Source organism: Erpetoichthys calabaricus, chromosome 7 (assembly GCF_900747795.2).
Source record: "Erpetoichthys calabaricus chromosome 7, fErpCal1.3, whole genome shotgun sequence".
Classification (NCBI taxonomy): Eukaryota; Metazoa; Chordata; class Cladistia; order Polypteriformes; family Polypteridae; genus Erpetoichthys; species Erpetoichthys calabaricus.
This window is the reverse complement of record NC_041400.2, coordinates 143529528-143543771: the sequence shown is the minus strand read 5'-3', so window position 1 is coordinate 143543771 and position 14244 is coordinate 143529528. Positions and strand designations below refer to the sequence as shown.

Genomic DNA, 14244 nt, shown 5'->3' with positions numbered 1-14244 from the left:
TACACTGAGGACAAAAAACCTGTATAAAAATAGTAAATAGTATTTTTTAATAGCAAAAAGCTGTAGTGAAATTAGTGGTTTAAAATGATTCAAACATATAAGTACATGTATATTTACATTTAAACAGCATTTAATTGAAAATATCCATCCAACCATCCATCCATTATCCAACCTGCTATATCATAACTACAGGGTCACAGGGGTCTGCTGGAGCCAATCCCAGCCAACACAGGGCACAAGGCAGGAAACAAATTATGGGCAGGGCATAGACCACTGAAGTAATTGAAAATATTAAATCACAATATATATTTTTTATAGAGAAATGCGGAAAACTATACTGTTTTTAATTAAGCCTTGTTTCAGATAGGTACATTACAGAAAAAAACTAAATAATATGATAGCTTGTAATTGTGAGAAGCATTTTCTTTTATGCCATATGTATTATCGATAAATACTTTTGCACATATTTTATTAGTTAAAAGTATGTATTTTAAATACATTTATTTACTTTAGTATTTTATGTACACTGAAGAATATACCTACATAATTTCATTTTGTTCATTAAAAATAAACAGTTAACACCTGTGGTCTATAGTTTAATTATAGAAATACACCTTAATATGGGAAATAAAACTCAATTTGACTAGTTATGTAGGAGATTAGTGTAAAAAGCTTTTTAAAGGGATAAAAAAAAACACAACAGAATTGGTCAATCAAGTAACAGGAAAATGGTCATCAGTATCAGCCTTAAAAAACCTGATCAGAGCATCCCTATTTACTATTAAGGATTTTGTTGTCCGCGCGTGTCGATTGCACTTTTGTCAGAGTGTTCACGTATTTGCTTTGCACATATTTTCAGCAATAACAAGAAGACGCATCCACAAAAAAAGAATTTCCAGAGGCAAATGATTAGGTAATCATATTATTCCTTCTTATGACTTAATAATCTGTCTGAATATTTCAGAAATCACTAAATGTATGTTGATGTGGTGAATGTACTGTGCTAAATAAACTCAGTAACAAAATTTCAAGAGCAGTAGGTTAGGACTTTAACAGTAACATGCGTTAAGTAGTCCGAATTACTTTAAAAGTAATTAGTCCTAAGCACAAATAAAGTTCTATTTTCCATCTATCTAAGCTTACACAATACTTATTTTACTGAAGTGTAAATATTTGCTTTATTACTATTCCAGCAGTACTGGATGTAAGGCAATAAGCACACGTACTAGGTCCTTTACAGGGATCAGTCACATAGCCAAGTTGAAACAAGGATGCTGCGTACAATCCAGTAATAGAAATATCTAAATAAATCATTAATTTGACAAAACATTTTTAAAAAGCAAGAAAATTATCACAGAAATCATGCTTATTTTTGGATTCACAGTGGCCAATCATTTAACTCTTTTTTTGATCAGTTTAATGACATTAGAGTAGTTTACCATAGAAGAACTCCAGAAGATTATTTGCCCAAGTAAACATGGATTTTCATAAGAAACCAGGTCTCTGGTTTAACGGGGTCATTCACATTAATAGGGTTATGTGTGTGCATGAATACGCACTCACTGACTGTAAATCATGCTATTTAGACAGAATAAACCAAAGACCCTGGGAGCTAAGAGACAGCTGTTTCAGTAAGGGGAGTATTTATTGTGCCACTTCTACTGAAGCAGGCATACAATTAAAATTTCCTTCTGGTCACAAAGTCCCTGCAAACTTTAGCCAGTACATAATCCCAAAACCCTTGTGACTAAATATTTCTGGTCTTCAAGACTTTTAACTATTTAACTTTTTCTAAGGAACATGGTATAAAATAAAACTAATTTGCTTTTAGTGGGTCACCCATAAGTTTACCTTGATTATTAGTATACATTTCACATATTTGTTATCACTGCTGTTTCACTAAGCAAACAGCTTTGAATCCAGAACCATTAAATGTGTGTCTTGAGTTTGCATGTTCTCCCCATGTTCACATGGGGTTTTCTTAACATAATTTTTTTCTCTCAAACACCAAAAACATTTGATTTAGGTGAACTGTTGGCCATAAACATGGCTGGCATAAGTAAGTGTGCACTACAGTTGCTGGTAGCCCATTAAAAATTAGCATGTTTATGTGTGGAGGTACACTTTTAATATACTGCTTTCCTATTGTATGCCCATTATTATTTGGAAATGTCTTTTCACCTAGCAAATGTAACATTACTTTTTTTAAACCTGGTTAATCCAATTGAGGGTTACCAAGGGACAAAGCCTATCCTGACAGCACCAGCAGTAAAGCAAGGACCAACCCTAGATGAAGTACCATTCCAACAAAAGGCTCACTGATACACTCTGCACACATAATGTTCAAGTGTAAGAAGTGAATCCAAGATGTTGGATCCATGAGGTGGCATCGCTGCTCTGTGCTCCACCATGTCCCACCTGCAAACAGAGACTTTATTAATATAGTTGCATTAAAGGCACTGCTCTAAGGAATTAACAAAAACTATATATTTTAAGTAAACACATATTACGAACATTAAGTTTCCAAAACCAATTGATCTATAATGAGAGCCGGGAGATAGCAGCAGCAAATAATTTATGTAAGTATGTGGCTTGATAAATTCAAATTAACTTACTTTCAAATACAATTGTCTTTAATGCTGTGATGCAAATACCACCTTAGAACTCATTCCTTTGTTGTCATTAATGGTATCTTTCTTTTGATATATGGTACATTATTGTTTTTATGTCTATTTTGTTGTCCTTAGTATCTTCTTTTCTATTGAAGGTATGGACGAAGACTTCAAACACATAATGCATTACATGTGTATGTTGCCAGCATCTTATGTCAAATAAAATCACACCTTTCTACTGTCACCAGTCATGTTCTAGTCCTAGACATACTTATATCAACTACAATAATTCTGAAGCTTATACAATTGGAACAAGTGACAAGCAAAATCTATACATGGATGAAGATGAAAGGTTTAATTTTACTTAAGACTTGTAAGAAAAAAAGCAGAGCATAAAAAGAACAACAGGTTTGGGATTGTGGTCAACATCCCTGTCATTTACAACTATATTTTTCTATTTGGGAGACAATGGAAGCGGGCACTGTCCTTGGAAGTCTTATGATCTAGTCTTGAAGCTTGGAGTGAAAATGGGGCACACCCAAAGGTGCACCATTTTGGAAGCAAAAGTTGCAAGATCTTTTTTATTTGTTAACTTATCTGAATTTTTGCCAGGTTGTTTTAATGACAACCAGATTTTGCATACTCCCATTAAACATTCCATTTTGTACTACATACAGAGAATCTAGAAGTAATATCTAATTACAAAGAAAGTATACTAAGACATGTAAGTAAGAATTTCACTGTATTCTGTATATATAACAATACTATTATTACTACTACTACTGCTACTACTAGTTACCCATTGGGAACTGACATATAATTGTTAAAATTATTTGCCTATAGTTAAAATACACATAATAAATATCATCAGAAAACCTGAGTGATCCTGCTGCTATACATTTACAGATGTAATCTGAGGTTAACAACTAGCCCAGACAGTCCCTATATGAAATATGAAAGTTCTCCTTATCTGAAGATACAGCCATTTTACTCCCACATACCAAAGACACAAATTTGTTTGATTAGCAAATTTAAATTGTTCACTGTAAATATGAATGTGCCCTACAATGGATTTGCACTAGAAGAGCTATTTCCTCCTACAACCTGGTGCTGCTGTAACAAATTTCTGTCCAGACACTATGAACAAGATTAATAGGCTTTGAAATCGACAGATACATAAATTTTATAATAGTAATAATAAATAATAATAATAATTCATTACATTTATATAGCGCTTTTCTCAGTACTCAAAGCGCTATCCACACAGGGAGGAACCGGGAAGTGAACCCACAATCTTCCAGTGTCTCCTTACTGCAAAGCAGCAGCACTACCACTGCGCCACCTGTGAGGACATGTTTATGTGTGACATGAACGTTTACTGAACACGTTTACATGAACACATGTCCTGTGTGGCTCTGAACTTATCATCTAAACTGGAATTTATATTCATATTCATAGCACACACTACAGAACAGTCTGGCTCAGAACACTGAGGATAGTGTCCAAATTTAAAAAAACACCATGGTCAAGTAATAAAACAGCAATATACCAGAGAGTAGGGACATGTTGTGTGATGGGTGAATATGCAAGTAAGAATTTCACTGCACCCTGTATACATGACAGTACTATTACTACTACTACCACTACTTCTACTGTAGTTACCCATTACCTGTATATGAAAAATCCTAAAAGAAAGGTTGGCAAAAGAAGAGAGGAAAACCAAAGACCCAGGATGAATGCAAACACTACAGAACATAAACTTAATCAGATATTTGACTTTGTACAATTTGTGCAGGGCGTTAAAACAAAGTTCTTTATATTGGCCTGTACTGTGACTCAGATTCAAAATGTACTTCACTAGGACAATGGGCTCGTAGCATGTGGTCAGAAGTACATTCTGCAATTACAATGCATTAGGCAGTTGCCAAGAATAAAGCAGAACTTTGCTATGTTTATCACATTAAATATAAGGTCAAGCTCGAGTCACTTTGAATTCAACTGGACATCTAACTAACACAGGCATTTAAATCAAGAGCCTTGGGAAGCAGGTGACCAGGAAAGAGGTTGGCATGCTGTGCCTAGCAACAGTCAAAATAGCAGAAAAATAATGGTGCATCAAAGTACATAATGTAAGGCAACTTTAATTTAGTGCAGTTCAAGTGGAATTTAGTTCTGCTTTCAGTAATAAAACAAGGGGCTGGCCTGTACATGCTGAAATTTTATAACTCATATGAGATTGATGTTGTTAATGGTGGAATAAAAGCTCACCGATCAAGTTAATCCTAACATATCAGATATACTAGAAAAGCTTAGTTTACTGAGGACACAACAATATAGTTGGATATTGCCAAATGTGTTTGTACTAAAAGGCTAAGATACATAAGAAGTGTCACTGAAAGAAGCAGTTTTTGGTGTTTTCAGATTCAGCATGACATTACCTGAGTGATTCAATGAGAAGGGTTTGGAGCAGAAAATGTCACAAGTGTTGGACTGAATTGCCTTTATCATAAGAAGTCTTTATGATCTTTCTTATGTTATGCAGAGGTGAAAAAGAAATGATGCCAAGCCCTTACCAGTTAACCAGTATACTCATTTAAAGAAACTGCTGACACTTAAGGCCAGCTAACGTCTACATTTGGGGTTTTAATCAACATTATGACCCACCTACACATTAAAAATAAAAGTCATCTTCTATGTCGGAACATGTTGATATTCTTTTACCCTCTGTACATCAGAGTGTGTGTTCAGGACACGTGCATTCACTAGTTATCTGACTGAACTTTTTTCTGGCTATTATCTTTCTCTTGGAACTTCATGAGACATATTAGTAGAGCATGACAAAATAATTGCTGCTGGAATTGAATTTCAGAAGTTTTCGAGTTATGCAAGCTTTCTTAATACTACTTTTTAACATTATTAGATTAATATAAACTGAATTCTGCCACATTTTCTAAAGCCTATAATTCAAATCATAAAGCATTGTTAAGTATAAAATAAGCATACACACACACACCAGTGACATAAAACTTGAGGATGCTGGCAAGTTTTGAAAATAAAACAGAGATGTATCTAAATACAGCAAATATAACCCTGAACCTTGCTGACTATAAGAAAGCTAGTCATGGATTTTGCGGTTTCATGCATGTTAACAAAAACACAGAAGGTACAGTGAGAACCACATTTCAAATATTTTATAACTAATTAAAAGGGGAAAATGTCATTTTTAACAAGAAAAGGCACATAAGCTGTGCTGGTTAATAATACAAAAGTCAACCTAACAGGGCTATAATATTACATTGTAAATATGTAATGATACCAGAGAAAAAAACACTAAACAACTTGAATGTTTCCTTCATGTTAGGTAACATTAGCAAAATGTGAAGGTACATGACAATTCCAGAGCCCATAAGTGATAATACAGTATAACCAGCTTCAAGTAAGGAGGAACTGAGCATAAAAAAAGCCTCTAGTCAATCTAACTAAACAATACACAGCACATTCTTGAGGTAGGGTGCCATTACCTTACCTATTACTATTTATTTATTTAGTTACAAGCTCATTTCTTTTCTGGCAATGCTTTCTCCTAATTAATAAGCTTGTGATCCTTTCCATTTTCCTTCCTAATTTTGCAAACTGCATTCAGCAGGCAGCTATGCAAACAGCTGGTCAAAGAGTCCATATCAAAGTAACTTAATGTGTAAAAAAATAAGAATGAACATGCCTGGCCATCATGGAATGGCATGTACTGGCAATTTCTAAGTATGCTGCCATCATTATTTGAAGCAACGTTACAAACAGCCACACACAAAGATAGCTTCTTGGCTGCCCACTTAATGTTGCATGCATGCATACAACCTGCTTCTCTTTTCTTTAAAAGTAAATTGTTGCAACCACTTGCATGGATGTAGACAAAATAGACTTTCTGACAAGAACATGATGCTTCTGAAAACTAGTACCCCATCAGTAGCTCATCTGCACAGTTCAACATGGCCCCTATTGACCATTTAGGTGGCACCCATTCCAGAGTCTTAACTAGACACAACTCATCTATTGTTAGAACTCTGCATGTCTGTTTTCTGACCCACTATTCCGATCTGAGGAAAAGCACCTTCAATTGACTTACAGAGCCCCTAATCCAATATCAACTCCAAAATTTCTCATCTGATCCTTTACTCTTACATCTTGGAGCAGCTACAGATTTTACAGATCTTTAAAATATTTAAACAATATACCTGTACACAATTATGTACTTCTCAACATAAGATTGAAAAAAATGTTCACGCAGGATAGCACTTTTTACTGCAATGCTGGTAGTATCCTTAAATTGACACAAAGTATGTAAAAGCAAACAAATATGTTATTAACACTAGGGCACTTTGTACATTTGTTCACACATGATTATTCTAACAGGCTTAGTTTGCAATCACATTGAAATTCACCTCTTGCTCAGTACTCAACTTAACAAAGAGCAAGCCATTTATTTACCTTACCAACACTCAACTGTAAAAACTGACATAACATTACTGTATATTTTACTATACACATAAACTACTTAACTATTATAATTACCATGAAAACTGCTGAATAACAATCCAAAACTTCATTGTTCATCTTTATATCTCTCACAGTTCAAATACAGATTCAATTTCATAATGTCTTCTCTTCCTAAATCATACATAAACCTATTCGGTTAATAGTTTTCAGAAGGAAAATGACCACCCTCAAAGGGCTATATCTTACCTCCAAAAGTGAAATGCATGTAGTGGGCTGCATGGGCTGCAGGGACTTGTGGGAGTTGGACTCAAACTTCTGGGAGTGAGGCTGAAAGTTAAATTGAGTTTAATAACTATATGTCCACAAAAAAAGCAAATAGTTAACTGTCCACATAGTACGCTCACAACGGCAAAAGGGAAAAAATCACTGCTCAGGAAAAGGATCATTAAACAAGCCCTTTGAAGCTATGATTTTTAAATAATACCATATAAGCTAAAAACATTGTAAAATCAGTTTAACTGCAGCATCAAGAGAAGATCCTAGAAGGCAGGATTTCATGCTTTCAAGCAAGTCTGGTTATTATTTCTAACGCTTGAATGTAACAAAAACTAAAGCAAAGCTAAGAAATGTACAGTAGTTATGAAAAAAATGTCTAAAATGTTAGGCTACCTTATATTTTTTTATATACAAACTACATACAGTACATACATACATATCACATATATAAGCCTATATGCACTGATCCCCAAAGACAGCAGTACTTAAGGTGAAGTATGTACTAGTAGGACCGATCTGCAAACTACATGCATGAAATCTGGGGATCAAACATTCATGATACTGACACACTGCTCTGTGCCATTGGGCTGAATTTTATTTACTCTTTCTATTAATTACAATATTTTTCAACACAGAAGTGGATTGCTGTATTAAATTAAAACAAAACATGCAAAGAGTAAAAAGCTACTAAAACGGAATTCTGTATTGTAATGTTAAGCATGAAATATGAAATTCATTTTGTCTACTTTAATTATGTTAAATAGTATGTTGAATAGTCACTGTTGGTGAGCTGAAACATAATTTTTAAACCAAAATTAAGTGCATCATGTAGCAGGTAATATATTTAATATCTGCCCATTGATACTGTACCATTTCTAAAAGACAGCACATGTATGTACTCAGAAGACAAAGTAGGAAGGAGATGATGTACGTTGTAATTTTAACTTAATGAAAACTCCAGCAAGAACATATTTTTGTCATAGCAGCAAATTTTGAAGAATGAGGTTACATGTATGAATGATGTTCAAAATTTGGTCAACTAATACTTGTCCAAGAAAACTGAGGAAACTTAATAATGTGATATCAAAATACAAAAAACTATAGATAGTTTTTCTACACTTTAGACAAATTTTACAGTGCCAAAGGATTCAATTGTAAAGTTAAACGTGTTCTGTGGGCATTGCAAACTATTAATATAACATTAATATAACTCTTCTACAAATGATGAATCTTCTGAAAATATTGTGCAATCTGTTAAATTCCAGGTATTTGTAACATAGTTTTAAAAAATGGATCTTACATTTAAATAATATTGATTAAAATGATTGTGTGCAGTGAAAAATTGAGAATTTTTTTTTCCCAATTTTTGCATTCATGTTCCCCATCATGTAAAATTTATATAGTATATTGAATAATGTGTAACATTTTGCTGTGGCTCACAATACCTTTTGCACAAGATGTCAATATATAAATAGTGTTTAGGTGTTCCTAAAGGAAAATGGTTACAACTATGCACTTTCTATATTAATAAATAATTTATGCTACATTTGGTGACAATACAATAAAGTTTAAGATCTTCCCTTAATACTGAATAAAGACAAATGCATGAGGAGCTGCATTTACTAATATAACTCCACCTATGATAAAGTTTGTCTTTAACCCTTCATAATGATGTAATTACACCTATCGATCTGCAGAGTCATGAAAACGAAAAATAACTGGATCAATATTACGAAGGCATCTTCAAGACATTTTGTTACAATCTTTGCAGAGTTTGCACAACTGCAGGGCCGTGCCACACCAGGAAAATAAGATTTGTGTGGGAGTTTGCAAAACCTGTTGCTGTATATGCTACTGGTGATGCAATTCATAATTTAAATAATCTGACAGTCACTGCACAACACGGGACTATTAGTAAACTGGCCAAAGACTTGGACAGTTTTATTTCAGATATTTTATTATATATAAATTTGAGTGTCTATTTCTTTAGCATATATATTATTTCTTTAGCATATATATAAAAAAGCAAAAGCAGTTCCTAACATGTATAACTGCTGAGCCTAAACAAAAGATTGAAATTGTACCATGGTCAATTTATCTTTGACTTAAAACATGCAAAAAAAACATTTTATTTTGAACCTGAGATGGGTTTTTGATTTGTCTCTTTACAGTAAGAAGGCAACCTTTTTCTTTCAATAAACTGCAGTCTTTAATATGTTGAAAAAAACAGCCATGGTAGCTATTTTTCAAGATAAACTAAAGCACAATGGCTACAAACCTCAAATGTAAACAGATATGGTGCTATGGAAACGGAAAGCTTCACATCATGTTTTTTTTCTCTGTTGCTTTTTTCTTTTCAGAAACTGTGGAATACTAAATATAATTTTTCAAAAATATAAATGCTAAAGCTCCATTCATTGTACACAAATGCAAAAGAGGACAGCTAATTAATTTTATCCCACACTGGTAACACTGCTCAAGTCCATTTGTCTGTTTGCAAATATTTACTGAAAATAAAGGCCTACAACACAAATGGTTGTGCTCCAAATATAAACAGAACGATCACGGCCTGCAAAGTCGTCATTACTACAAATAGACTGTCATGATAATTACAGTATGTAATGCTTTTGTGTATCATGATAAAATAACACTGAGGTTATTGCTATCAGTATGCTGCACGCATATAGGCTTTCTTGCTAGCTCTTACTGCAGTTCCATTTTTTAGCCTACATCACTGAACACACTATCTATGGCAGCACGAGTCACCACTGCTTTTATACAGAGCAAATACATAGCCAATGGATAAAGGATAAGAAAACAAATCATTAAAATATTAAAGAGAAGAAAATACTCACTCCAAGGTCAGCCCTGGAATTCGTAGTCTCTCCCGCTGGGCTTTCATGGCCGCAGTATGTCAGCACACTCTATTGTAATCATGACATATTCACAGCCAGCATCCCGGCACTGACAAAGAACCAAAATGAACTACTATAAAGGAATGGACTAACAATCTCTCTGGAGGGGGTGGGGGGAGTGAAAGGGTGATTGGGGGGGGGGGATGTAAGGCATTAAGTTTGGGTCCTTCCAGCTTCCCATCTAGCTGTCAGATAAGAATGTCAGCTGCCTGCAAAGGCTGAGGAAAGCCCCCCACCCCCCTTCCCTTGGCTCTGATTCGCTGAAGAAAAGCACAGCAAAGCCTAAAGCACCCGGACCCACATTCTGATTTTAACTATTCATTACGGGCAAATTTATCCACTACACTGCACACTGTATACACAAAATTCAACCCCAATGTGAATGTGATGGGGTGGGGGGGATATACTCATTAGGACTTACTGCACTCAAGAGAATAATTACTGCATTGCAAGCACAAGCAGTTATTCTTTCTCACTTTTAAATGTCAGCCATTTATTACTGTCTAGTTGGCTTTCTTTAAAGCAGAGTTACTCCAACTAACCTTATAAGTGTGAATGTTTTGTTTTGTCATGTGTATATGTGCATTAACTATATATTTTTTTAACACATTTCTGGATGTCATTTTGTTAATTTAACATACAGTAATATAACTTTCACAACCTGACTTCATCCAAATTAGGGCTCCTAGAAGTACATTTGTTTTAATTCATTCAACAAATATTTAACAAAAAATGTAAAACACATAACGAAGCAAAATTCAAATATGCCAAGGAAGTAATTTCATAATTTCATTTTCTTCATTATTCAATTTTATAGGAATATTATAAATGAAAGAGAAAAAACACAAATAAGTAATTGATTTAGGATACAACCTTCTTTTAATTATGTACTGTAAAGGTACAGTAGGCCAGGTGAAAACAATGCATGTTCAAGTACAGTAGGATACTAGGAGACGAGTTTGCATTCTATTACTTCTAACAGAGATGGGCTAGATTAATGTTTAAGTAGCAGCAACATCAAGATCATGCCCTTATTGCTTGAATACAACCTGTTGCTTTTTAAACACCTGAGTGTGCACCTGTATTGCAATTTGAAAACTATTATCATCCACACATTACCTGTTTATTCCAGCACAAAAACACAGGCAATCAAAGTCTATTCCTGGAGCATCAAGGGCAAGACGTAGAGGAACACTCACATATGCAACTTTGTGCTAGTTAACCAAATACACATCTTTGGTTAGGGATGGAAACCAGAATATCCAGAGAAAACGCAGAAGGATACAATGACAATGGCCAAGGGCTCAAACCCCAACCCAGGAGATGTACGGCAGAACTTTGCAACTGTGCTATCCACATGTTTACATTAAATAACTTAATACTTTTCATAATTTTTCAAAATGCTGAACTATAGTCTGTCATTCTTGATTATTTTTAATTTCTTGCCTAGGAAGGAAACATTATTTTTCAATAAACACCTAAGGTTTACTACACAAGCTTTTTTTGTCTTTATTAAGAGAAAGGATGCATTATATAAAGAAAGTATTAGACTCTCTGCCATTGACGGCAAAAGCATATGAAAGCTTTTATTTTTTTGTAAACAATATTCTATTAATTTTTAAAGAAAATAAAGGAGAACCAAATAAGGAAATTGTAACTACAATAAATAAAAAAGTAAATCAAAAAGAGAATACAGACCCCAACTCACTGCACTTAGAGATCGCTGAGAAATAAAATAGAAGAAAAAAGACAAAAACCCAACAAAATGCTGTGTTCGAAGCATGTCATCCTTCACAACCTGATCACAGCAAAATAAGTGTTATTTTAATAAGTGCAATTTCTTATTCTGAAGATAAGTGTATGAAAGATGTGTGAGGATTCATATGCTACATAGGAGTGTAATGTGACTATTGAAGGCAGCACATGAAACAAAGCTGAAAAGAACAGAGATGAGAATATGATAATGATCAGGTGTATGTGTGGAGTGTCACAGAGTGAGAGGAAGAGGAATGCTGGGTTACAATAAAGACTTGATGCGGAGGCAATGGGTGTTGTGCTGTGGAGAACCAAAGTAAGGTGGTTTAGGCATGTGGAGTGGAACACCAAGGATGGTTTGGCGAAGAGATGTACTGTGGCAGAGCAAAGGCAATATTCAACATGAAAATCTGGAGACATGCATTCAAAATAGACAACAGCTTTAATTTTGAGGACTAGCTGATAAGGCATACATTTGGAAAGAATATTTATTTAAGAAAATAGTTTTCTAATTGATGTTGTAAAATGATGCTGCCATTATTCTTATTCACTAAACTGACAATCTATTGTAGTTTGTTAACTTATTAACATGAATATGTATTTTTAGCATTGATGTCTGAGATTAATATATTTCATGTGTAAATATGCTATAGGTGAAAATTCAAATGTGTTCCAAAAAATACAACAGGCTGACTGAAAATGGGTGTCAAGGCTGAAGATGCCAGAATTACAGTATATGTTGTTGTGTTCCCATTTTGCCAAAATGTATTGGGAGAAAAGTTGCTGCTTTAGTCAAATAAGTCTATTGTCCTTTCCAGACAGAAATGGCAAAAAATACAAAATGACAAGTTCAGACTTATCTGACATTAATTTTACTTAACCCTAATGCATGTAAAGTAACCTCAGATAAATGTTATCTCAAACGCCCATATTTATCTCTGTGCCACAGTAGCTACTTTAGTAGTTCAAGGACACTTAAATCTATGTTGAGCTTTACTGCTTTCTTTTCAAAAATATCTATTCTACAGCTACCTCACCTTCCAAGAAGCTGCTGAGTAAAACTTGGGACTCACATTTCATTAACATGAAATCACTTTACAAGATGTAGTCAAAGCATACGTAGACAATTTTTGTGCAATTAAATATAATCTGCTAGGAAGATACAACTTGTTGCAGGGAGATTAGCAACTAGAGCACCTTTTTGCAGCTGCTGATACAAATAACAAACTAAACAGAACGCATTTATTTTTTTATTCCATTTTAAAAAGGTATGATTTCACATTCATGTGAATTAGGTAATCCTACTGTTCAACCTTCAGTAGGAATCAGTGCCTGCAAAAGTTTCCAGAATATATTCAAGCAGAACATAAGACTTTGTTTTTAATAATAAAATACACAAAATGGGCAGCAAAGAAATTATTCTTGTGAATCTAAAGAAAGAATATTTCTCTGACAAGGACAAGCAGTGCAGTAATGAATAGTGCAAAGCCTTTTATTTCACCCATGCACCCAATCATGTCCTATCATGCTTTTCCATTTCAGAATCAAGGGGAGACATGTTTTATTCTAGCAGCTTTAGGAACAAAACAGAAACCAACAAAATATGTGTGCCAGTCAATTTCAGGACACACTCATAACAATCGTCCAATATTGTGCCAGTCTAAATAATAAATTTATTAATGCACTACCTTACAAAAATATGGATATTACATACTGAAAAATAATAACTTTATTGACTAAACAGTTTTAATAAAACATATGTGAGAGGAAATAAAGTTACAAGTTTTATTTACTTTACTTTTATAAACAGTTAACACAGGTGACATTTATCAGAAGGAAGATTTTACGATAATACTCTGATATTTGTGTCAGTGCAAGACTAATTGTGCTTTTTGTCCGTTCTTTCAGTACAGCTTAATTTTCTAAAAGTTTAGCATTATGACAAGCACCTCTTTACAACACTGTATTAAATAAAGTAAAAAATGGACTGAATAATAGATAGATGAAACTAACAGATGATGAAGAAGAAACTACCGTAATAAGAATTACTATTTGCAAGAAATGAAAGAATTTAAAGTACCATGTATGCAGGGATGCTGTCATGATATTGCCTCCCATTCACTTAAGCTGTGTAAAATCCACAAATTTAAAATGTGATAAAGCTATGCTTTAAACATAAATACTCATTTAAT

General features: G+C 33.9%; 1 protein-coding gene across 1 annotated transcript in view; it reads right to left on the bottom strand.

Moving 5' to 3' along the window:
- mast4 (microtubule associated serine/threonine kinase family member 4) overlaps positions 1 to 14244 on the bottom strand; it is a 491113-nt gene that overhangs the window by 147757 nt on the left and 329112 nt on the right. Inside the window, exon 5 of the mRNA XM_028805493.2 lies at positions 7353 to 7433. Within this exon, the coding sequence (XP_028661326.2) occupies positions 7353 to 7433 (81 nt within the window). The remainder of the gene's footprint in view (positions 1 to 7352; positions 7434 to 14244) is intronic.